This window comes from Embiotoca jacksoni, unplaced genomic scaffold (assembly GCF_022577435.1).
Source record: "Embiotoca jacksoni isolate LCO1_2020_lvr unplaced genomic scaffold, fEmbJac1.0.p SCAF_9, whole genome shotgun sequence".
Lineage (NCBI taxonomy): Eukaryota > Metazoa > Chordata > Actinopteri > Embiotocidae > Embiotoca > Embiotoca jacksoni.
Genome location: NW_027185447.1, coordinates 6,741,728 through 6,766,954, shown reverse-complemented (window position 1 = coordinate 6,766,954; position 25,227 = coordinate 6,741,728). Strand labels below are relative to the sequence as shown.

The 25,227-nt window shown below is 40.9% G+C and overlaps 2 protein-coding genes across 5 annotated transcripts in view; both read right to left on the bottom strand.

The window, feature by feature from the left end:
- acot7 (acyl-CoA thioesterase 7) overlaps positions 1-18,431 on the bottom strand; it is a 55,882-nt gene extending 37,451 nt beyond the window's left edge. The window contains exons 1-8 of one of the 4 annotated variants that reach the window (XM_069141052.1): positions 18,262-18,431; positions 15,624-15,767; positions 14,157-14,274; positions 12,440-12,596; positions 2,049-2,140; positions 1,617-1,731; positions 826-840; positions 535-621 (exon numbers count right to left, since the gene is read on the bottom strand). In XM_069141052.1, the coding sequence (XP_068997153.1) occupies positions 535-621; positions 826-840; positions 1,617-1,731; positions 2,049-2,140; positions 12,440-12,596; positions 14,157-14,274; positions 15,624-15,767; positions 18,262-18,311 (778 nt within the window). In that variant the 5' untranslated portion in view covers positions 18,312-18,431. The remainder of the gene's footprint in view (positions 1-534; positions 622-825; positions 841-1,616; positions 1,732-2,048; positions 2,141-12,439; positions 12,597-14,156; positions 14,275-15,623; positions 15,768-18,261) is intronic. The other 3 variants (XM_069141054.1, XM_069141055.1, XM_069141056.1) reach the window with 3 other exon arrangements.
- A 5,551-nt stretch (positions 18,432-23,982) lies between these two features.
- On the bottom strand, positions 23,983-24,879 carry LOC138193335 (transcription factor HES-2-like). The gene is made up of 4 exons (XM_069141315.1): positions 24,802-24,879; positions 24,620-24,715; positions 24,409-24,496; positions 23,983-24,305 (listed from the first exon to the last, which is right to left on the bottom strand). Exons 1-4 carry the CDS (start codon positions 24,877-24,879, stop codon positions 23,983-23,985), a joined length of 585 nt encoding a protein of 194 aa, XP_068997416.1.
- Between the last annotated feature and the right edge of the window lie 348 nt (positions 24,880-25,227).

Here is a 25,227-nt window from a genome sequence, read left to right as displayed (position 1 = left end):
ATACATCCGGCGTGGTGAGACGATACATCTGATGTGTTTTGCGAGTGGGCATGGCCAAACGGCTCGCCATTGCCCCCTGCTGGAGACAGGAAACGATACAAAAATAGCAACTTTAAGCTGAGATACGCGGTCCCTCGCGTGCTGCACGTCGGGGAGGCGGCTTCGGGGAGGCGGCTTCGGGGAGGCGGCACGCGGTAGTGCGAGGGCCCGTACATCACTGCTTGCAGTTTTAATTGAAGTTATATTTCATTATGAAAGTTTAGTATTTCTCTGTAATGTAACAGAGTGTAACAACAAGTATTAGTCTGCAAAGAGAATCTTCGGGCGAGGGCAGCCCAAGTATTCTCAGTTGGTTTCACACTACAAGTGTCTCCTTACATTATAATATCAAAAGAGTTGCTTAATCCAGTTTTCTCAGACACATATTGGTGACCTACTCTGAAACTGATTTTACAACTTTCCACTATTAAGACAGAAAACAAACTGTTCACTTACTGATCAAAATACAGAGAAATGACAAAGAACCGGACTCACCTCCATGAACATAGTTGTGTAGTGAGCAGTCTGAAGGGCCCACCAGATGGATCAAACTGGACTGGCTGAAGCCGATTGTGTGCCGTTCTGCAACACAAACATACAAGTGCACATGCATACTCAACAAACCCAATTAAAGAAATATGAAAACAAATTTGATGATTTCTGCATTAAATAATAATTATGTGTACTAGTGTACTAGTAAGCCAATACCAACAAAAAATACATTCTTTGATGTATGCCAACCACTGCAACGTATTGACAATCTACCAGTGAATCTAGCTCACATACCTTTTGCTGGATCCTCTGTGGTGAGCCAATGTGTCAAAATTAAAATGAGAAAACAATTTTACTCTGGTTGAATGAAAAGTTACACAGCAAAAAAAAAAACTTTGATGAACAGGGTTTTTTTTTTTTTTATATATAAAACTTGAAGTTCCTTTATGTGTGTCTTATACATGTTAAAGTTGCCCATTTCTACTATTTAGAGGAAGGCACAAGTGTCCAACAGTGCACCAAAAAACAATAATCACAGAGAGCTATCGAGGGAACGTTCACAATAATATTTCTGGAGAAAATAGTTTCACAGCATATGAGTAAATAACTAATCTGAATGTCTGAATTCAGCCGTACACATTTAACAAATTTCAAAGGCGGTAAAAATACTTGCAGCACTGAGTTGTAAAACTTGCAGTAGTGGAAGTACGAGTAGAACATTGTGTTCTTTATTGAAGGTGCTAATGTGTCTAATTAACATCTTGTTGCATGCACCTTGCAATGACATCGTTACCTAAACAAAAACATAAATGATTTATGATACAACTACACATTTTAGAGTGTCCCCTTATTGTGACCAGTATGGCAGTGACATAGTGCCATAGACCAGTCCAAAGAACACCAATGCAATAATCATACTTTTGTGAGCAAAGAAGAAGTCCTAGAAGTGTTGCGTTCATAGTTTTGTTGAGTGTAATTGTACAGTAATTTCAGTTTAAACCATGATGACACTTCTGATGACAACACATTATTAGCATAAGCTATAAGAGACAGTTTGAGTTGGGACCTTGACGGTGATACGTTACCTGGGTTTAGTGGCGGTGGCACCACCTCTTCAATCCTTGCTTTGGTCTCTTGTCTCTCCGTCTTCTGAGCGTCGTAGCGCTTCCTGCCCTCCTCCTCTTGTTCTGCACTTGCATACTATAAAGAGAACATACACAGTATGAACATATACACAGGTCTATACACGCAGTCTCCGCATGAGTGCATGGAGCATAATCAAAGACTTAAAACACATTGACATTTAAGACAAAGATGGGTGAAAGGGACTTTTTCACCCTGTTAAATGTCAGTATTTTCTTTCCTGACCAGAGGGCCTCTCCTGTGGATTTCCTCACCTTGACTTCTGGTCATGCCATTTCTTAAATACATGTGGGGGGAGCGAGTCACAGAGACCGAGAGAAGTAAAATGCCACACTTCAGTACATTTAGATCTCAGCGACCAAGTTTCCGTGTACCTTGATGGGCGGCACCTCCATGATCTTGTCGACATTCTGCAGAGAACAGGGGACGTACCACAGCGCTGCCTTGTTGGCCAGCTTTTTGGCACCTGCAGTCGGAGAGAAAAGGTTGAACACTCATCACAAGGAAAATGTCAGTCAGGAATTTAACAGCTTTTTTCCTACCAATTAAACAGACAAGAGTTTTGTGAGTGTAAACCAATGGGCAAGACATTTTGACACGTCTTTCAAATGAAACAACAATGGAGCAGACAATTTTAAAATGGCTGTTGTCAAAACAGACACTTTTATTATTACCCCAATAAAAGCCCATTCAGTTTTTAACAAATCCACTGGTGCTGCCTGTAGATAAGCCTTTCTTCTGCAAACAAAGGGGGAGCAAACAAATGAAGACTTTGTTCAAAGTGTTCTTGTCTACTCAGACAACAAGCTCACATTCACTGCGCAAGGTTTCGCATAATCTGTAAATCCAGAACTTTCTGCATTTTTATGTTGTAATTAAAAAATGGATTAAATACCATGGCAACACACTCATTAAAATATCCATACAAATACATATGCTGTGTATACATGAAGCATTTTTGTGATTGGAGGCTACACCATCGGCTCTGCCTTCCAACAGAAAGTTAAGAACCAGAAGATCAAAGGACAAAACTCATGGAAATCACATCTCATGGCAATCAGGCAGAGAGGTTGTCATAGTGATATCTGTTCTATTCTGCCCACACTTTTTCACTTAATTCGCTAACAGAGATGGAGGGGCTATTTTGAGGTGGTGTTTTTATGGCACACGAGGGAGGCACACAGATTAAAGACAGCGCAGGGCCAGCAGGTTGAAATCAAATCACTGTCTTTAAGTGACACCGGCTCTGACTTGTGGCTGCAACATCTGACGAGCCAGAGAAACTTCTTTTATTTAAGTGTAACTTTTTTACTGTCTCTACTTGAGCAAAATAAATAGAAACTTACTAAATGAGCACAGCAGCAACATAAAAAATAAGACATCTCATAAACAAAACAGTCTTAATAAAAATGGAGACCTGAGCCATTAATGTGTGCACCAGCCGGAGAGACTTTGCACAAGGACGTGAAGTTAAGAGAAGAGAGTGGGAGCAGCGGCTTATGGCAAGCTACTCTTGGGAAATAACATTTGCATTTTACACCCGAGTTAAAACTGTGCAGACAGCCGGGCCCCGTTGCCATGCCAACCGCGCTCCTCTCCTCCTCTCCTTTCATTGGCTCCCGCTCTTGCCAGCAACCAGGAAGTTGCCCACAGGAGAAAGGGAGGCATATTTACATATCCTTGACTCTACCCAAGACTGAGTGACTCTGGTCTATTATTAGCTCCTGCTAGACCTTTTAAGTGGACTGTGTTTGGGATGGAGGGAGGAATGAGAGAGAGATAAAAGGCGGGAAGCACCAGAATGAACCGGCCGTCTAAGAACCCGTCCCAGTCCGGCCGATGACCTTTTTGACCAGAGCGGATCCAGGAAACTGGCTTTGAATTTGAAATCCCTCTGCATCAAATGAGGTCAATGTCAATATTTGACCATGTCATCGCCTGGACTGCACCCCTTTATCCTTCACAGTATGTCCAATAAAGAAAAAGCACATTATCTTCCTCTTCATGCTCACAAAATTGAGCACATTGTTGAGGGAAAACAACATTGAGGCTGACCTTACTTACCAACTGAAATTCACCTTGTTAGCCTTGTAAAATGCCTACAAAAAAATTGGATCATTACTGAGAAAACTGGCTCGTTGTATGTGTTGGTTTCTTTGTGACACTTGATCGCAGATAACTGAATTCAGTCACAAAAGGATCTCACTTAGCACAAGGGACAGCTGGCTTACTTAGTTAGGATTAATGAATTACTGAAGAGGAACATTTTGGCCTCATCCACAGTGAACACAAGTTCCACAAATCTGCTCAAATTTCACTCTGAGTGCTCAAAACACTGACTGAATGTTTTTGTGCATGATTTTTCATGTTCACCTGGTGGCAGCTTAAGAACAAGGGGCCCTGTGAATCTAAATGGTCACAGTGGCAGCCATAATGACATCTGAAACAAATGGGACATGGCAGTGGCAGGTACTTTTAAATTGAGGGTGCACTTGTGGAACAGGATGGCTGTGTGACGGATATTTAGCAGGGCAGCATTAACGTGCAATACGACAACTGCACGTGAGAGGCAGGATATCACACATCAGACGATTCTTGGCTGAGATTACCACCAGAGTATAATGTAAGCAAACTGAGACAACTTTAACAAAAGCAGGAATAAAACACACTGATGTAAACACAGCAGCAAAAAAAAAAGTCATCTGACTGCTGATGTGTCGATCACCAAAACCTTAACCTGTGAACTGATTACAGAACAAAAATATTAATTAAAACTGTAAGCAGTGATATGCGGGCCCTCGCACGCTACACGTTGGGGATCCGTCGGGTCGGGGCCGCTGGCAGCACGCGAGAGACTGCATGTCCACACTTGCAGTTTTGATTATTATCTCGTTTCCTGTCTCCAGCGGGGGGCACTACGTCTATGAGCGAATATTACCATACAGGTGTCTTCAGGGTGGGACTGTTATCAAAGATGTAATGTTTGAGGAAGATTGGAATATGTACATAAAAGTGACAGTCACTTGTAGTTTCATGGCGAGATGCTCAAAATGGCCGCCACGCCACGGGCACACCGATCGACAAAAACAAATTCATGATGCCAAGAGACTTTTTTGTACATCTCGGTGTGGTACACACTTCCAACAAATTTGGTGCATGTATGTGAAACTCGGTGCCGGAGCTGCAGTTCAGGGGGCGCTAGCGAGCCGTTTGGCCACGCCCACTCGCAAAACACATCAGATGTGTCGTCTCACCACGCCGGATGTATGTCACACGTTTCGTGAGGTTTCAAGCAGCCTTTGACCTTAAACATCAACTTCCTGTGTCACAGAGAAACATCAAACTGCCAAACAAATTCTTTTGATAACGTTTCATCCCAAACATGTTAAGAGTGAACTGACTCAATTTGAAGTCGGTCCGACAAAATCTCTAGGAGGAGTTCAACAACGTACAACATGGGCTAATGGCCAAAAATGGCGAATAAATTCTAAATGGCGGACTTCCTGTCGAGTTGACGTAATGGTGCAATGTAACTTTTTTGTACGTCTGGGTGTGATACACATGTCCACCAATTTTTCTGAATGTACGTAAATGTAGCTGCCGGGGCATCTGTGTAGGGGGCGCTAGCGAGCCGTTTGGCCACGCCTACTCGTGACTCCAGTAGAATATGAAATTTTTGCCGGGAGAGACGTGATTGCCAACTTTCATGAGTTTCATGAGCCTCCAAAAATGCAGTTCTTTGCTGAGAAAAATAAGGAACGAGAATAATAATCGGTTGAATAACAATAGGGCTTTCACACCATCGGCGCTCGGGCCCTAACTAGCAAACAAACCAGCTGCTGTTGTTGAGCAGGCTTCCACACACAGGCAGTCTGTCCTTTTCTTAACAGCATGATAAGCAGCAGAATTCCCAAACACCATGCTCTGTCATATTACATTTTGAATGAGACCATTTGGGGGTTGATTGGAGTATTCACATGGGTGCTTAAGTGAGGGAAACGTCCCTCCAGCAAGACTTATGCATCATCCAATCTCCTTTGATCTAAGTTTAAGGCATCAATCATGACTTCATGCAATTGTTTTAATTTCCTGAATGCATGTTTTCTGATCTCAAAGACTGAACAGTTGTGAATCCCAGTCTGAACAATTCTAAACCTTTGATCTTTCATCTTCTTGTTCCTTTCTTCCTCTTTCCTCCTTCCCTTTGGCTTTCCCTCTCTGTCCCTTTGCCCTCATCCCTTTCTTTCACCTCAAGCAGTTTCACTTGATTTATTGCTGTCTTTTACTCATTCACCCCTCTGCTCTCCCCTTTGTCTCTCACTCACTACCCTTAATTCTTCCTTGGAGCAGAAAAAAAAACCTTATTTTTCTTTTCTACTTCCTGAACAGCATGTTCCAGCCTGCAAGACAATGCAGAGAGGATCACTTTGCTTTTGCTTGATCCACATGATCAAAACCACAGATTTTCCATTGTGCTGTGCCAAGGCTCCATTACTTTTAACTACACTACAGTCCCACTGTGGGATGTTACAGCCTGATAGGAATAGATTAAATCATGGCAGCAGTACAGTTTTGGGGACTGAGCTATCTGAGTAAAAAAGGAATATCCATTACGCAATTTAAACATGGCTGCATAATTTAAGTTGTCAACACTCAGATTTATGTATTGTTTTGTTTTTTCTGAGAGATCCAGCTAGAAGACAGCGGCTCCACAGTTGACAGACTCCAGAGTGGCTCTACATAAACAAATCTTTGTTGTACTTAACTAACCATTATTCCTTGGCAGCATCCTGTTACAAACATTAGATATGTCGTCATACTTTATTGCTGGAGGTCTTATGAGTTATACATATTTCATTCTGTGTTTAAATTTAGATTCACAAATTTAAACATGGGATCACACATCTCATTTCACCTTCTATGGTTGTTAATGACGACTAATGACTAAGAATTCAATAACAAAGAGAAGCATGGTTCATTTTGTCAATGAGCTGCAGAGCTTAATAGGCCTAAAACAATGAATTTTAACTGTGTATGTTCACTCTTTCAGAATGTGCGGTTGTGTGACTTACCGGGATCATGACAAGAACTGTCATGCTTACAGTATTTTAAGCCTCATCCCACAATGCATTGCTCTCCGCTCTGTCTATGCATGTGTATGTGTGTGTTGAGGGGACACGATCTGTGTATGCTGTGTTTATGCAAATGTGCGCCTGAGTGTGCATGCAATATGAGCAGCACTACCTCTGTGGGAATTTTGTGAACGTGTGTTTGCTCCACGTGTGGCTGAGCACAAACACATGTGTATTCATATGAATGTCTTTTTTTTTTTCTTTTCTTTTTTTTAATCTGCATGGTTATAACCTGCAGATCTTTGGGCCTTTGTGTGTGTGCAAACGTCTGATTGTATGTATGTGTTTGTGCGTGTGTATGTCGGTGCACATGCAGTTCTGTAAAGTGTAGGGTGAGTGCAACTGTGTGCTGTTTTCTAGGTATGTATGGGCATTTTCAAGCCTGTGTGTTCATACGCGGGTATATATAAATCTGCGTCTGCTGTGTAGGTCTGACTGTGTGTGTTAGTACGCATGTGCAATCCCCCCAGCGGGGACAATCATCACGGCTCGTGCCCACAGTAGGCAGCCTTACCCTAGGGGTCTGTGACTGAGGCCTGCCTGACGAGATGCTGCCTGACTGACTGTGGAACCTGGATGCTTGTCTCCTCCCCCAGCACACACACACACACACAAAATAAACATAAATGCATAAATGCAAGGCTGCGTGCGCGGAGAATGTAATATACAAGTAGAAAGCCTGTTTAAGTGGGCGCAAAGCTACAAAAACATGCATGGCTGCACAAACACACACTTTCTGATGTACACAACAGCACATGAAAATACACAAACTGCATATTCACTAAACAGTAAAGTTCCTTCTTCTGTGTTCCTGTTTAAGCCATCCATCAACCTTTTGCCTGGGAAAAGATCTGATCAGGAATGTGTACACCCGTGGCCGCCCTGCCTTGGTATGAGACTTCTACTAAGAGAGGAAGTATGTGTGTGTATTCAGTGTGCATCTGTGTGGGTGTGAGAATGTGTAGGTGTGTGACTTTTTTTGTGTTGAATGTGTCAGCATATCAGGCTCTGTATGCGTACACAGGTCGTCCCTACACAACCGTGTGTGTGTGCGCTGGGTACGTGCGCGCGTCGTGTCGGAGCATGTGTGCAGGTACATACACTTGGCGTCCGTGTCTGACTGGGCCACAGTGTGTGGGGCCTGATGCTAAGCCGACATGACAGAAGCAAATAATGTCTGCTCCCGTTATCTTCTCTTCCCCCTCGGCCCCGCAGGAACCTTTTAAAGGGCCAAACACTGATAAAAACACACACATATACGCACACATGCATATATGAAATACACGTGCAAACACACATTTCGCAAAATTATGCAAAGCACAAACCGAAGCACACATCCAACTTCGCCTTTTTTCACATTTAGGAAACCTAAACATGTACACAAACCAAAACATGAGTCCAACAACTGAGTTTATTCTACTGAGGTTTGGATATAAATAGGCCCATTAAAACACACATGCATAGGTTTATATGGATAGCAGCTGTGTCGACGCCATCATTCAGTACCGCATGTGACCCACTTCCCATAGATATGACCTAATATACCAGCAAGCTGCAAATTTACTTGTATTTCATTTCAGTTCCAGTTGAGATGGTTTATATTTTTTGCGCTTTTCTTTTTGCTAGACTGACACATGTTGCTGATAAATATGAGTCAGTGTCATCATAGTGTCCGTTTGCATAATTTGGGCTATAATGTGGCGAGATCCCACTACAGATGTTGTGTTTGGTTAGATGTCCCAGAGGAACTCAACTCCAAGCCCGCTCTCAACACGAGCTACAGCTACGCTCCTCTACACCCACGCTGCTCTGACACTGAACCTACACTTCAAACTTCAGAACTATTTACTCTATTTCTTCTTTGTTTATACAATCACAGTTATGCACTACGAACAGACCTGGAAATGGTGGAAAAAATGATAGTTAGTGGAACTACCAGTTTGTGCATTGTGTAAGTTTCTGACACTAAAACTTTGGATTTTCTGCTTCTGTAAGTACAAATATTTGATATTTATAACAATGCATCAGGATTTCTTGGCAAGGGTATCATTTAATCATTGTTTTTGCCTAATATATGAACAAATACAGAGTACAAAAATAAAACCTGGATTTCATTTAATTAAAAATGCTACCACAACATTGTTGTAATTGCACGGAATCACACAGTAAATCATGTAATGTGCATTAAGCCAAACGCTGACTTGACCGTATTCAGTCCATGCACTCTCTTCCTGGGTTGTGTCTAAATCTCAAGGATGCGTCCTTTGTAGGCTGCATTTCTAGGACACTACGTCATCAAACAGCCTGCAAAGGGCTGTTCCAACATCTAGGACCCTTTGAAATTCTACCAAGGTCACAGTCCTTTGTTCAGACAGGCTGCATCAAATGTATCCTCCCTGTCTTTAAAGCATCCTATCCGCGTGTATGAGGGTAGGACCTTTTCAGTGATGTATATCTTGGACTCTCTATCTGTCCCTTCAAATACATGTTGACTAAGAAAATCAAAAAACCTGTATGTAAAATATACGTAGATTCTATCTGATAAATTTCATTATTTGTAAATATATTCCTTACACAGAATACAAATGCTCTTTTCGTAATTATATGGTAGAAACACTAAAACTTTCTAGGTTTAGAGAGACAATGTTTTGGGCTGATTTTTAATTGAATCTTAAAATGTACTTTGGTGAGATAATTTTACTTAAAGAATATGAATTATTATTAATTTTCAACAATCATAATTTATCCGGCAATTTCACGATATATCATCAATTTGCTGATCAGCCAAATTTTACATTCATAAAATAAAATTATTGAAGAAGTCGCCATCTTAAATTACATTTAAACAAACAGATCTACGTATACTGTACATTCAAACACTGTCATATCTAAAATCCTGTAATGAAAACCTAACAAGGCAAACTAAGAAGAAGAAAGCAGAGAAAAAAATGTAAGACAAAGAAAAAGAAGACATGCTAGTCTGTTCCATTAATTGTACTTTGAATGCTATGAAGGAGTCTTGCCTTCCCTCTGAAGGACCTGACTTAGAAGGACCCGTCCTACTGAGGACACATCCTTGAGAAGAACCCCTGATCTCCCCTCTTCAAGGGTCCTTCCTGACAGGCCATGTACTGTATTGGGCTGCCTATGCTGATGCCTGCATATATGTACCCTGCTTTCCACCTGTCACCTCATATCTCTGCCTCCGCCTCCGTCTACCTTTTTCCAGCCCAGCAACCAGCCAACCAACCAGTATAAGCCTGTTGCTAGGGAAACGGCTGTCTAGGGGATACTTCTTTTGTTTCTCACGCCTCCTTCCCATCATCCTTCTTTCTATCTCTTTCCTACTGTCACTCTTTTTTTCCTCTTTCTGTCTCTTTGCTATCTCGTAGCCAATCTATACGTCTATCTGCTTCTCTCCTTTAATCTGTCTTTCTGTCTCAATCCCATCCTGTCTCCCTCAGTCTGCCTCGTTCTCTGATCCTTAATCTTTAATTTCATGCAGCAGAAGATGGACAGGTTACTTTAATGCCATATACTTTCTACCAAGTAATTCATTTAAAAAATAAGAACACGGACTGACAAGATTCGCTTTTTTGTGTCAAAAAACTGCACCTATGTTGCTCAAACTCATCTATAACTTGCAGGTCAATGATACATTGTAAGTGAGCCTTTACTTGTATTAATAGGTGTTGACATAGCCCACTTTTTTTTTATGAATTCAAGCAGTTACAGCAGAGTCAGCACGTGACATTTGTTTGCTACAGACAGTGTGCATCACTGGTTCCACTGGCATTTAAAGGTTCAGATATAAGACTAGGTCGGTCCAATGTGGCCTTCCTGCATCTTTACTCGAGGGACTCTGAGAAGTGTGTGTGTAAGCCTCTATACAAACATGTGTGCTTTTATGTGTACATCTTAATAATAAACAAGAATTACAGATTACATTGGTTGGCAAATACTCCAGAAACAAACATGGCTCTTACTCTCTATTCCTCTCTTTGCTTATTGTGTGCTGCCCTCTTCTGGTCAAAAAGCAAACAATCACATCATTTAGATAAAATGAGAACTTTCTAAATGAAAACAACTGACCACGAACAATTGGCAGCAGGATAGTGCATAATGTAAAATAAAATATCGGCTGCATATATATATACTCATATACAGTTAGTAACAAAACTACATTAATGATTACCTGGAAGCTTTAAGAAAATACATTTTTCAACCCACATGGCCAATTCCAAATTCAGAACATTCTCTGATTTAAATTTTGTGCATTACAGGGAGAAAAAGAGACAGCTTGCAGCTGAAACAGCTAATAAATGTAATATAGTTTAATAAAAGCACGCAGCATTTAATAAAATTCGTCTGGCAAGAGGCTATGAAAGCATCCAGCATTTTGCTTGATCGGAGTTGCTTCTGTACACACATAGTAGATAAAGGACTAATGTAAGTGATGATGTTTGGTGCAGCTGGAGGGGGAGCATCTTAATATTGAGCAAAGGTAAGGGGCTAGTGGCAAAGGGCTTGCAGATGCTGACTAACCCCCACGTCTGTAAGTGGCATAAGAGTGATGTCTAAGTGTCTTATCAGTGGGGTTTAGGTTTAAGCACAGGTGCAATTCAGACTGCAGCTTGAGGACACAGCAGTGGAGTTTAAGAGACCAGGTGACTTTGTTTCAGACATTCACAGGTTTAAACGTGTGATCAACGGTTTACAGCCGTCCATACTCACACATGCATTTCATCCATGCACTTCTTGCACTATGGATGCAGCTGAAATTTACACCGCGTGTTTATCTGTTTGTTTCTTAAAGACAACACATTAACTCAGCTTTTCTCCCTTCTGTGTCACATGTTAAGAAAAAGAGAGACATCAATTGCATACTAATATCAGTGTGAGAAAGAGAGCGATGATTGAAGAAAAAATTATGAGAACTGAAACAAGTAGTTGATTATTTGACCTTTCAACTGCTCTGATAATTAAGATGTTTTTTTTGACGAAGTATAAAAGCTGTGAAGTTCTTATATAAGGAGGCTGGAGGGGTGTCGGAGGGTGTAAATCACAGACTGCCATGCAGGAGACCAGGATTTTAATCCAGGAGAGGACAAAGTGAATGTGTGTTTTTTGTTTTGTGTGTTGTTTATCCTAACCCTAACGAAGGGCTTTTCCCGTTGTTGTTGTTGTCCTATAGCACAGCAAGCTGTGAAACTGTCACACTGCCCTCTAGTGGACTGGTGGGTGTATCACACACTTTGCGGTCATACTATGTTGCCAAATGTGTGTCTGTCTGTTTATCTGTCCTTGAATACCTTTGCACTTAAATGCTTATCATTCTTTTTGTCATCTGTAGTGATGCAGGTAAGAATAAGGCTAAAGATGAACACTGCTGTACAGGTGAGGAAGCAGGGTTAAACAAAATCATTGAGGATATAAAACTCAATCATCACCATTAAATTTATCATATTGAACCAGAGGTGAAACAGCATTATGAATATTACTTCTGTAATTAATGGCCAAATTTCAATCATTTGCTTTGAATCAAATTTCAATGTAAATTACGGAACAGTTTGATGACGGCCTGAACATGGCATGTGTTGCTACGAGTAAATGTCGGTGTCAGAATGAGTCACCTGTGAGGATGTTCTCCGCCATGACTTTGACCTGAACTTCCAGTGAGTGCTTGGAGGTGTACATGATCTCAGCGGTGACGTGGGCGACCTCGCCGATGAACATGGGAGACAGGAACTCTGTCCTCTCCACCCGAACCAGAGCTGCCAAACAGCGGTCCTACGGAAGAAAAACAGCAAGCCTAAAACTCATGCAAACGTACTATACATGCATTTACAACATCTAAGTTGTTGTTTTTTTAAATATGCTATGAAATAAACAGTTACTTGACTGCAACAGCACTGGTAAGCATCTGGTAACTTTGCTCTGAAAGAAAATCAGCTGGAAAAGTTGGTCACTCGTATTGATTTATCCTGTTATTTCACTACTAGCGTATCCGTTGGTCAGTTTGTGCTTTACTGCAAAATATATAAATAATCTCCAAATGTATTTACTACAATTGGAAAATGTTTCTAACCTGTTCAATTCAACCGAGTTTAATGATTTAAACTCACTTTACAATATTTAATTACTGACAGGAGAAAAAAAATCAACAACATCAGTGCCAGGCAATGTAAGGGGAAGACTGTGGGCTTAGTTTATGGAAGATGTTTTTTAAGAAGACTCATCGGATTAGCAATTTCCATAAATGATATACTTCAATTGTTTTAAAATATTCAGAAGTGCAAAGCCAGAGGAAGAAACAGAACAGATGGAATCTTTTTCACAAACATTTGACCATAATGTCTCCAGTTCCCCAACGAGGCGACAGTCTTTTGACTCGTTTAAAAGTACCATGATGTCTGTAAAAGATAAATCTGTTATGCTCTTAAAACATGTAAACTTTTGCAATCAGGGTAAAAAGATAAGAATAGACAGAATAAACTTGGTTCTTAGTATGACAACACTTCAGTAATACACTACTGTGAGGAAACAATGCAGTTAATTATAAAAAGTAGTTCCTTCTGTAATTCTACATTGTCCTGCTAAATAAAGATATGTGGACTAACTTTATGTAATAACTACTCAAGTGAAATAGATGCTTCATTGTGAGCTGTTGGAAATTTCTAATTCTTCAAAATCAACCAATCACAGACACCAGGATAAAATTCTGCTCAATTAAATTATTTTAATTTTTTAGTGTAATAGAGTTGTGAAAAAAAATCAGTGACCGTGCCAATGATTAAAACATTTAACAACATATACCATGACATAACCACTGCATAAATAATTAGAACTGAATTTGGCTTTAAGATTATTTTAAGGATACACACCTGGAAGTATTTTTTTATTTTTAAAAGTTTAAAAAGTTTGATTTGTGTTTATGAAGTGGATGTCTATGAAAATGTTCCATTCATGAATGCTTTTATTTTAGTGTCCTTTATCTGAGCAGTGAAATAGAGATCACTGGGACAATATGATAAGAATGAAGATGAGTTGAAAGCAGGCTAAAGTTCACCAGGTGAAAAGTGAGGAGGGAAACTAATCTCAGTGAGGCAATGGTGTACATAAACTAATTAATGAAGTCATGAAGTCATGCAGTTTGAAAATAAGACATTTTGATGAAGCGTTATATTTTCAGTAAACAAGATGGACCGAGCAAATTTGTCATAGTTTTAATATTATTAATATGACCTTCTTAACTTTAATCCATTTTGTATTGCTGGACCAGCTGTGTTTTGAAAAGAAACAAATCCTTTTAAACCTTTTAAAATTGTTTGTTTGTTTTTTGTCTCTCACCCCGTTCTGTGTGTTGCAGTGTCGCGTACCGACGATGCATCCAGCTTCCTCCACCATCTTGAGGATGATGCCGCCGTGGACGTTGCCCACAATGTTGGCGTCGTCTGGCCGCATTATCCTAACAGAGAGAATACTTCAGCATGAATGTGGATCTGATGGCAGGATTAGGCGTTGTTAGCTTATTGTATTATAATCACATGTTCTGTTTTTAGAGTTCCCTGAGGCATAAGAGGCATTGCCAAGACATGAATGCAGCTTCCTTCTTACTCTAACAACATGTGGTGCTTTGATACTAATTTTTTTAAATGCCAAAAACTTGAGTTCAGTCTTGTCTTGTCTTGGAGGTCAGAAAAACTAACTGTGCAAACGGTTGGTAATGTGTTTTTTAATTCAAGTCACTGAGCATTTACGACGCACATTTCAATCTCCGGACATATCTAGATTTATTGAATTTATTTCAGCTAATATTTACATGAAGCAAGTATAAAAAGTAGTTAGTTGGAACCCTATCTGCAATGTATCATCAAACAATCTGAGCTATTTGTTGACAAAAGGCCAGAGGAAGTATTCAGGAGCATATATGTTGATGTGCTTCAAGATGGTCACTCATAATTGGCTCATCAGGCACATCTCCATGTCTACATGTCTACGAACAGAATTATTATCTACAGGCAGTATCATTATCATTGACAGTATCATTATCACTATGCATCAGCTGGCTCTCATTCTTCAGTGTATGAGTTAAAACTAGTTCCACCAGTGACAATCTCAGATTCCCAGAGGCCATAAACACGCACATGTCAAACCACACAAATATGCACCGTTGCACTTAGATGTGACTAATCCTGTTATTCAGATGGTTAAGACTTCAAGTCGTTTGTGTAATAAAAAGCACAAAATTGTTGACATCATTAGTAATCCTGTACTTCCCTGGAAGGGGACTGTTTACTTTCCATAGAACTGTGCAGCAGTCATGTTTGTGCTCACAATAATAAAAGAGTGCATTTAACGTCCTCTAAACAAAAACTTTCCTCTGGAAGTGTGGGGAATTGATTGCAACATGTCCACCGGCATCAAGAACAGAGCAACAGCAGTGAAAGACACTTGGTACTGATGAATAACATACAGTAACTGGAAAATGGCTAACTGTACTCATTGTTATGCATTCAAATTCAACAGTACTGTACTACTGAAATACTACTGTTGTGAAACCTTCACTTTTATGACACGCTTAGTGACTGTAGTACATACTGACAGGACACTCTTAATATTTTTGTTTACATAGATGAAGTACACTTATTATAAACAACTTATAATAGATTGTAAATAGATTGTGGACCTTTAGGCTGGTCCCCACAACTTTAAGAGCAAATGTAAGGGTTAAGGTTAGAATTAGGTCTAGGTTTTTGTTAGGTTTAGGGGCTTGGGGTTCGGCCCTTAGTTGTGTGTGTATCAGAGATAAAGTACCTGATCAGTTGAGGTTTGGAGCCCTGCTTAGCTCCAGCTTCTTCTCTGACATCATTGCTGACTTGTTGACTTTGAGTAGGTTGCCGTTTCTCCACCACCACTGCTGATTTATCCACCTCATCTGCTGGCTTGCTAATCCGAGGCCTAAAACAACGCATCTTTACACACTGCCCAACTCAGTCTTAATCTCCAACCTTCCCTTCTGTATGACTTATATATTCATAACTTCTGTGGTTTTGGGCTCTGACGTTGCTAGTATGTGTGATATCATGCATTGTTGACGCTGACCCCGCCTTATAAGTCACGACTGGTCAAACTGGATCTCAGCACACCCTCTGATGAGACAGCATTTGACCAATAAAATCCAGATTTGAGTGAGGCAGATCAGGAACTATCTCAGTCAGTAATATATCTGCTGTAATGAATAATGTTGACACAAGGTGTTGCAGAATAATAATTATTGTGCTTTAAACAGTACGAGCCCCAATTAGTTTTTCAGTAAATTGTTGTTCTTTGAAATAAATTTCCAAAACAGTGCATTACATAGTGAGTGTGTGTGTGTGTGTGTGTGTGTGTGTGTGTGTGTGTGTGTGTGTGTGTGTGTGTGTGTGTGTGTGTGTGTGTGTGTGTGTGCATATACACAACACTATGTGAAAGTATGGAAATAATGTAATAAGGGGTTAATGGAAAATATTTATCAAACAATTTTTTTTATTGGTTGAAAATTGATAAGATGACTGGTGTGGACTACAGCCTGTATACCCTGTGAATAAATGTAATAAGAGGAGAATTACCACTGGATTTATTTCTAACTTCCTCTGTACCTACAGGAAACAATATGAGAACAGTTTGTTTCAATTGTATTAAAATACAGGTTACAACTAACTGAAAAGACATAGTACTGCTATGAACAGCATTGACCAGAATCAAAATCTTCTCACTGCCTGCTGAAACAAACACTTAACCTTTGCCTGTGTTGAGAAGAATAGTGACAAAAACAGCTTCAGAATTAGCTTCAGAAAATCATATCTTGGTGTCATTTCTGTTACAAACACTGTCAGTAAGAACACAGAAAAGCACTCGCTGCTGTGGGGAGGATGTTGAATCACAAAAAGGACTGAAATGTACTTTAGCCGGGCGACTGTACATCACCAGACACAACAGGCATTTGTAAAACATATTCACACCTCCATCCTAAAGGCAGCATTACTGTGTGTTTGCACACTAACGGGCATATTCACACAGGATGTTATTGTGCCAGTAAGAGTCCATTTAAATGACAAAAGAACTGAAATCCTCCTCTTGCCATTCGGGGATAGAAAGTCTAAATTGTAAATCCTATAGCGGCTTAAAGATATATGACTGTGACGCAAGCAGCCAAGAGACAGCCTGGGGGGGGAGGGGGGAATAAACAAAGCAGGTTGCCGGATTGAGAGATGGAGTATGTGATGTCTCAAACCTCTTAAGAGTGAAGTAGCATCACAGCCACAACACACACTGTTCCTTGTTAGCTTGAACACTAAAATATATGTTTAGAAAATTGTTTCACTTCACTGATGCAGCTTCAGAAAGGTGAAATGAAGGGAATGTGTCATTTGGGTTCAAATCAGACTTTGAAGTGTCCTCTTTCTTTGAAACTTAACTTTCAATAGTGTGTCAAAATGACACAATATGAAGCTAAACAAACAGGACCTTAAATAAATGTCGCTCACTGACCAAACTGGACATATTTAAGACATGCTCGGTTATAGAGTTCTTTCATGTTCTTACTTTGGCATAATTTAAATATATGGTGCAAACTGATTTGTTTTTTTGTTTTTTTGGTTCAAATTTAAATGTTTATTTCTGACATGGTCATACGTCAATGGGCGGTCATTTCCACCTGAACTAATAAGGGTAAGCAGCTCAACCGTAGCTGAACTATATGGCGCCCCCTACAGGCGAGCACAAATACTGCCAAGCCCGCATGCTCCTGGGAAACGAAGCATATTCATTGTAAAGGTATTTTTTACAGTTTTTAACTGTAAGCAGTAGTCACCACCGCTGTATACTGCACATGTGGCTTGTTTGATTTCGTTGTTATTCCGCTATTATCTTTGGGAAAATACACAAGGGATCAAGGAGCCGACACGCTACACTGTACGGAAGTACTGTTTATAGGAGTCAAATCATCCACGACCGTCCGGTAAAATACAACTTTTACTTGAGTTGCGGTAAAACGACGGCGACCCTGGTGTGTCCTTGGCCGTTTAATCGTGTCCCACCGGTGTGAACCGAGCTGAGGTCATCACACACGATATGCGACACCCCCCCCCGGTCTTCGCCTCGGACATGAAGACGATCCAAACACCCGGTTTTAATCATCATAAACCAGCCCCACATTAAACATCGTCCACCGCCGGGCAGAGTACAGACGACGTGCGTGTGCAGAAAGTGTGCGTGTGTCGAGCATTATAACGGGACCTGAAGCGGATTAATGGGTTCTCTTCAACATGGGGAAGCAACGACGCCGGTAGCCGCGTTTTTTTTTTTTTTTGTTGTTTTTTTTTTCTGGTGGTTTGTCGGTCATCACTACGTTATTTACACGTGTATGTCGGTCCCACATGCGATAACGTGTCGCAAAAAAAAACCGTCCTACCTGCACAACTGGAGGGAGGATGCTGCCTCGCGCGGCTGCGGCACCGACATGGCGGTGCGGATGAGGAGCTGTCGGCGGCTGTTGGCGTCGTGTTGCAGCGGAGATCCCCGTGCGATGCGAGAGAGATGTGAGACGGTGCGCGGGCTGCTCTGGTCACCGTGTCTGTGGGAAATGACTCATTTCGAGGAAAAGTAGAGACGTCACAGACACGTGGGAACTGTCAGTGGTGAAACAAGTTTTCAGGCAGTTTACTTATCAATAAAAGAATTGTAAATATACAATCCCGTTTACCCCCCCCCCCTCCCAAAAAAAAAAATAAATTAGGACGCCGTGTAAAATGTAAATAAAAACAAGATGCAATGATTTGCAAATCACATCAACCCATATTTAATTGAAAATAGACCAAACATAACATTTCAAATGTTGATACTGAAAAATGTTGTTTTATGAAAAATGTATGCTTATTTTGAATTTGATGCCAACAACACATTTCAAAAATTTGGAACAGGGTCAACAAAAGACTGTAGAAGTTGTGTAAAGCTAAAATAACACCTGGTGTAACCTCTCATAACTAACTGCATTAATTGGCAAGAGATCAGTAACATGATTGGGTATAAAACCTGAAAATCAACCTCAACAAGACTGAACTGCTCTTCCTTCCGGGGGAAGACTCTCCCGCCTTCGACCTGACTAATACCTTGGACAACTCTGTTATCCCAACCCTGACTGCTAAGAACCTCGGCGACACTCGACAGTCAACTCTCTCTTACTGCCAACATCACTGCAACAACACGTTCCTGTAGATACATGCTGCACAACATCAGGAGAATACGTCCACTTCTCACTCAGAAGGCGGCGCAGGTTCTGATCCAGGTTCTGGTCCAGGTTCTGATCCAGGTTCTGGTCCAGGTTCTGGTCCAGGCTCTGGTCATCTCACGTCTGGACTACTGTAACTCCCTCCTGGCAGGTCTACTTGTTAGCGCCATCTGACCTCTGCAGCTCATCCAGAACGCCGCAGCTCGACTGGTCTTTAACCTCCTAAATTCTCTCCCACTACTCCTCCTGCTCCTCCTCCTCCTCCTCCTCCGCTCCCTTCACTGGTTACCAGTAGCTGCCCGCATCCGTTTCAAGACATTGGTACTTGCGTACCGTGCTGCGAACAGATCGGGTCCAGTCTACATCCAGGACGTGGTCCAACCTTACATCCCAGCCCGCTCCCTCCGCTCGCTTCTACCAATCAGCTTGTTGCTCCTCACTGAGCTAAACACTCTACAAAATCACGACTGTTTGCTGTCCTGACTCCTAAATGGTGAAATGAGCTCCCCAGGACAGCAGAAACTCTGTACATTTTCCACCACAAACTAAAAACACACCTCTTCAGACTTTACCTTGAACAGTAGAACTTTAGTAGCACTGAAAATGCATCTTACTGATAGAACTTTGTAGTTTGGCTTTCTGGAAGAAATTGTATTTTCTTGATTCCTGTTGTTCTGGGTTTTGTACCCTCATAGTTGAAATGCACTTATTGTAAGTCGCTTTGGATAAAAGAGTCAGATAAATGTGATGTAATGTAATGTGATGTAAAACAAGCATCCCAAAGAGGCAAAGTCTCTCAGCAGTGAAAATGGGAAGAGGTTCACCACTCTGTGAAAGCCAATGTTGGAAAATAGTGTAACAATGTAAAAAATAATGTTCTTTGATGTAAAAGTGCAAAAGATTTGGGGATTTCATCATGTATGGTACATAGCATCATAAAAAAGATTCAGAGAATCCGGAGAAATCTCTGCACACAAGGGACAAGGCTGAAAACTACTTCTGAAAACCAGCTCATTTAAGATGCACTGAGGTGAAGTGGAAAACTGTCTTGTGGTCTGACAAATAAATATTTGAGATTCTTTTTGGAAATCATGGACGCCGCATCCTTCAGGCAAAAGACGAGAAGAACCACCCAGCTTGATATCAGCACTAAAGCGTGAGAAAAGCCAGCAACTGTGACAGTAAAGGGATACATTAGTGTATATGGCACGGGTAGCTTGCACGTCTCGGAATGAACCATAAATGCTGAACGATATATACAGATTTTGGTGCAGCAAGAATGGGACATTTCAGTTTCAAAACACCAGCAACTTGTCCCCTCGGTTCCCAAATGTTTACAGAGTGTTGTAAAAAGAAGAGGTGATGCAACACAGTGGTAAACATGACCCTGTCCCAGGGTTTTTTGAGATGTGCTGCTGGCATCAAATTCAAAATCAGCGTATATTTTTCATAAAACAACAAAATGTTTCAGTTTCAACATTTGATATGTTGTCTTTGGTCTATTTTCAATTAAATATGGGTTTTTATTTACATTTCACACAGCGTCACAGCTTTTTTTGGAAACGGGGTTTTACAGTGGGTACGGAAAGTATTCAGACCCCTTTAAATTTTTCACTCTTTGTTTCATTGCCGCCATTTGCTAAAATCAAAAAAGTTCATTTTATTTCTCATTAATGTACACTCAGCACCCCATCTTGACAGAAAAAAACAGAAATGTAGAAATTTGTGCAAATTTATTAAAAAAGAAAAATTGAAATATCACATGGTCATAAGTATTCAGACCCTTTGCTCAGTATTGAGTAGAAGCACCCTTTTGAGCTAGTACAGCCATGAGTCTTCTTGGGAATGATGCAACAAGCTTTTCACACCTGGATTTGGGGATCCTCTGCCATTCTTCCTTGCAGATCCTCTCCAGTTCCGTCAGGTTGGATGGTGAACGTTGGTGGACAGCCATTTTCAGGTCTCTCCAGAGATGCTCAATTGGGTTTAGGTCAGGGCTCTGGCTGGGCCAGTCAAGAATGGTCACAGAGTTGTTCCGAAGCCGCTCCTTTGTTATTTTAGCTGTGTGCTTAGGGTCATTGTCTTGTTGGAAGGTGAACCTTCGGCCCAGTCTGAGGTCCAGAGCACTCTGGAAGAGGTTTTCTTCCAGGATATCTCTGTACTTGGCCACATTCATCTTTCCTTCAATTGCAACCAGTCGTCCTGTCCCTGCAGCTGAAAAACACCCCCATAGCATGATGCTGCCACCACCATGTTTCACTGTTGGGATTGTATTGGGCAGGTGATGAGCAGTGCCTGGTTTTCTCCACACATACCGCTTAGAATTAACGCCAAAAAGTTTAATCTTGGTCTCATCAGACCAGAGAATCTTATTTCTCATAGTCTGGGAGTCCTTCATGTGTTTTTTGGCAAACTCTATGCGGGCTTTCATATGTCTTGCACTGAGGAGAGGCTTCCGTCGGGCCACTCTGCCGTAAAGCCCCGACTGGTGGAGGGCTGCAGTGATAGTTGACTTTGTGGAACTTTCTCCCATCTCCCTACTGCATCTCTGGAGCTCAGCCACAGTGATCTTTGGGTTCTTCTTCACCTCTCTCACCAAGGCTCTTCTCCCACGATTGCTCAGTTTGGCTGGACGGCCAGATCTAGGAAGAGTTCTGGTCATCCCGAACTTCTTCCATTTAAGGATTATGGAGGCCACTGTGCTCTTAAGAACCTTGAGTGCTGCATAAATTATTTTGTAACCTTGGCCAGATCTGTGCCTTGCCACAATTCTGTCTCTGAGCTCCTTGGACAGTTCCTTCGACCTCATGATTCTCATTTGCTCTGACATGCACTGTGAGCTGTAAGGTCTTATATAGACAGGTGTGTGCCTTTCCTAATCAAGTCCAATCAGTTTAATTAAACACAGCTGGACTCCAATGAAGGAGTAGAACCATCTCAAGGAGGATCAGAAGAAATGGACAGCATGTGAGTTAAATATGAGTGTCACAGCAAAGGGTCTGAATACTTATGACCATGTGATATTTCAGTTTTTCTTTTTTAATAAATTTGAACAAATTTCTACATTTCTGTTTTTTTCTGTCAAGATGGGGTGCTGAGTGTACATTAATGAGAAATAAAATGAACTTTTTTGATTTTAGCAAATGGCTGCAATGAAACAAAGAGTGAAAAATGTAAAGGGGTCTGAATACTTTCCGTACCCACTGTACTCCATTATAAGTAATGCATTGAAAATCCTACTTAAAAGTAGTGAAGCAAAATGTAAAGTAGCCAATTAAAGTAAAGATACTGGTTTGGTTCCTCTGACTGAAACCGATAGGCAATTTTTTTGTGTTTTTTAGATGAGTTATTTCTAACATACAAGGATATGAATAATAAAACATTAATGTGTTTAAAACAGCATGCTACTGTGGGTAGCTGCTGCAGGTAGAGCTACTTTGAACTTTGAAGTTTTATATGCAGGTCAGATGATCTCTGGGAGAGGAAAGAAGAGAAACAAATCTATTTTCAGTTTTGGACTTTTTCTTCTTCTATTTTTGTTAAGATATTGGGTCATGTGAACATTTACTGAAATAAAACCATGTGAGAGGCTATTGTTTGGTGGAGCTGTCTAAAATGTGCCTCCAACTACATACGGTTTATTCTAAAATGTCCAGAGCCAAAATGGAAACCACTGGTTTTAATTTTAACAAGGCTTTGTGTTTACTTTTTATATATATATATAATCTTTTACGTCAAATTTGTATCTTAAAAGTTTGTCAAGCTGTCAAATAATCTAGTGGGGTAAAATAATAAATAAGCATCAAAATGAATTACCCATGCAAAAATACAAATAGGCTACCTACAATAAAGCAGGACTTGAGGAGGCCTAAATGTAATTAGTTACTTTTATTCTTAAATAAGGAAAAGCTTATAAGCGTACAAGAAATAGTTAAGCTGACATGTAGCCCAGTCAAAAAGCTGAATGACAAAGACATGTTTGTGTAACAGAAATAGAAACCATAACCATGTCGATACCCATCACCGTCAGAGGAGGGCAGCAGAGACCGCATTTCCTCAAAGGACAGAGGAGCAGTATTTCAAGATGCCTGATGTGGGCGCGTTTGACCGCAACATCCATCCAAGTGTCTCACCGACCAACGGCTTTTAGTCTGTTCAACTACTGACAGATGTGTCGCAAAGGCCTTTGTTCATTCAACAGTGAGAAATTTCCACATAGATATACCACATCATGTTCGCTGCACCACGTTTCAGTGGTTCAGTTAAGACTAGTAGTTTCCAGTTGTATATTTCAATTGTTTGTTTTGATATAGGCTAAATCACAGTTTACCCTTGTGTGTGAATAATGCCTATGACATCAATGGAAACAAATGGACCAAACAACAGATCTAACCACGACATCGCAGTTTTATTTGTGTAAAACATATATACAGTATTTGCAGTAAATAGCAAAAATAAAACACATCCCATAAGAGATACTTCCTGAGACATTTTATGTCTACAACGTTCATCTGCACAGACTCAGGACACTGATGTCTATTGTGCAAATTCATACATACAATGACCCCTTGGGTCTTACAGGGCTGTTTCAATGGCCCTCATCTTCACTTAGTCCGCAAAGAGGACTAAATATTAAACAACGTTATACATACATGCAGATTTATTTTTTTTAAATACGACTGTCTAAACGTGTCAACTTATACAGGACAACAGACTCGTGCGCAAAAACCGAGTATATAATACTCAACCGAAACGATTTAACGATGAATTCTGGCTTTTCATCAACGGAAACGAAACGGTCAATCACTGCGTATTTACAAGTGACTCTATCTCAACATGTTTCCTACATATCAAACACTTTACACTCTTTTCACAGCTTTTGGGAGATGCGGCAACTTTTAACGTCTACCAAGGTCTCCACATCGCAGCGCTGACAGGCTGCACGCCTGACTGCGCTCGGCTGGGAGCCACTGCGCTGCTGCTGCGGGACTCCAGTCTGGAGTTGAAGCTGGATTTGAGGCTCAGGAGTCTCTGTTGGATCTGAGGGAAAGTCCTGGAGCTCTGGGCGCAGCAGTTCAAGCAGGTTGGAGTGACGGTGGTGGACATGGACTGCTGGACGAAGTCGTTGACCCGCTGGCACGCGTCTTGATCCAAGCTCGTTTTGGGAAGCAGAGCGGTGACGCGCTGGAGACAAGCTTTGTAGCCATCTCTGTAACTGTCTGCGGAATCTGAAAGAGCAATGAAATGTTAGTTTTGTTGAATAAACACGATACGAGTCCATTGTTTCTAAATTTATCAGCAAAAGTGTTAAAGAAGAAGAACCATACTCACTTTTGGTGTTTACAAGGGGAATGTCACTGAGGAACCTCACAGTCATTTCCAGGATGTCTGCTTTTTCAAGCTTGGAGAAGCGAGTTTTCTGGAGAAAATTATTTTAAAAAGCACATGTTAAACCTATGAGCCTAAACATTGTCTTGGCTTTAGTAGTCTAGGCTACATATGCAAAGTGCATATATAGAAAATGTGTATTGAAGTAACTTGCATCTCTGCCTGTGAGGGGAAGGATGAGGTTCTTCAAGTGGTTCAGGCTGTCGTTTATACGAGCGCGCCTTCTTTTCTCCATCAGCGGTTTCATAGTCTGAAAAAAACAGATAACATTTAGTATTCATTCATTTCATTCTGTGAAACAAAGATAACAAAGCAAAATGCAGTCACTTCGCTTACCTTTCTGAGCTCAAGAGCCTCTTTTCTTTTGGCAACAGTTAGCCTTGGAGAAAAAGACGGGAGAGATTCACAAGTCATGTTTGGAGATATTTTCAGGTTCGTCTTACTGACAGAGAAGTGTTCAAGAACGAGATCGGCGAAGATGTGTCTCCAACGGCCAAGAGCTGCGGTATATATCCAGGTCAGTGGCGTCGGTTCTCGTGTGTCACGGGTACGCCCCCAAGCCGACACAAAACGATTTGGACTGTCCCCGTCTTAGATGAAAACAACACAAAAGCATCACATTTAGAAAGATAACCATCTGTCTTCTTCTGTAATCCAAGCGTTACTGCAGTGCGTGTCTGCGTTATGATCCATAGACCAAATCAAATAAAATCTGCGTCAGATTTGTATGCGTAAAGAGGCTTAAAGTTTGGACGCATCGAA

What these genes read in the sequence shown, in the direction of transcription:
- LOC138193335 (XM_069141315.1), bottom strand. Translation starts at nt 24,879, where the DNA reads ATGACTTGTGAATCTCTCCCGTCTTTTTCTCCAAGGCTAACTGTTGCC. An exon ending in AGGCTCTTGAGCTCAGAAAG is followed by an intron (nt 24,716 to 24,801) that starts GTAAGCGAAGTG and finishes TGTTTTTTTCAG; the next exon opens with ACTATGAAACCGCTGATGGA. An exon ending in TTCCCCTCACAGGCAGAGAT is followed by an intron (nt 24,497 to 24,619) that starts GCAAGTTACTTC and finishes AATTTTCTCCAG; the next exon opens with AAAACTCGCTTCTCCAAGCT.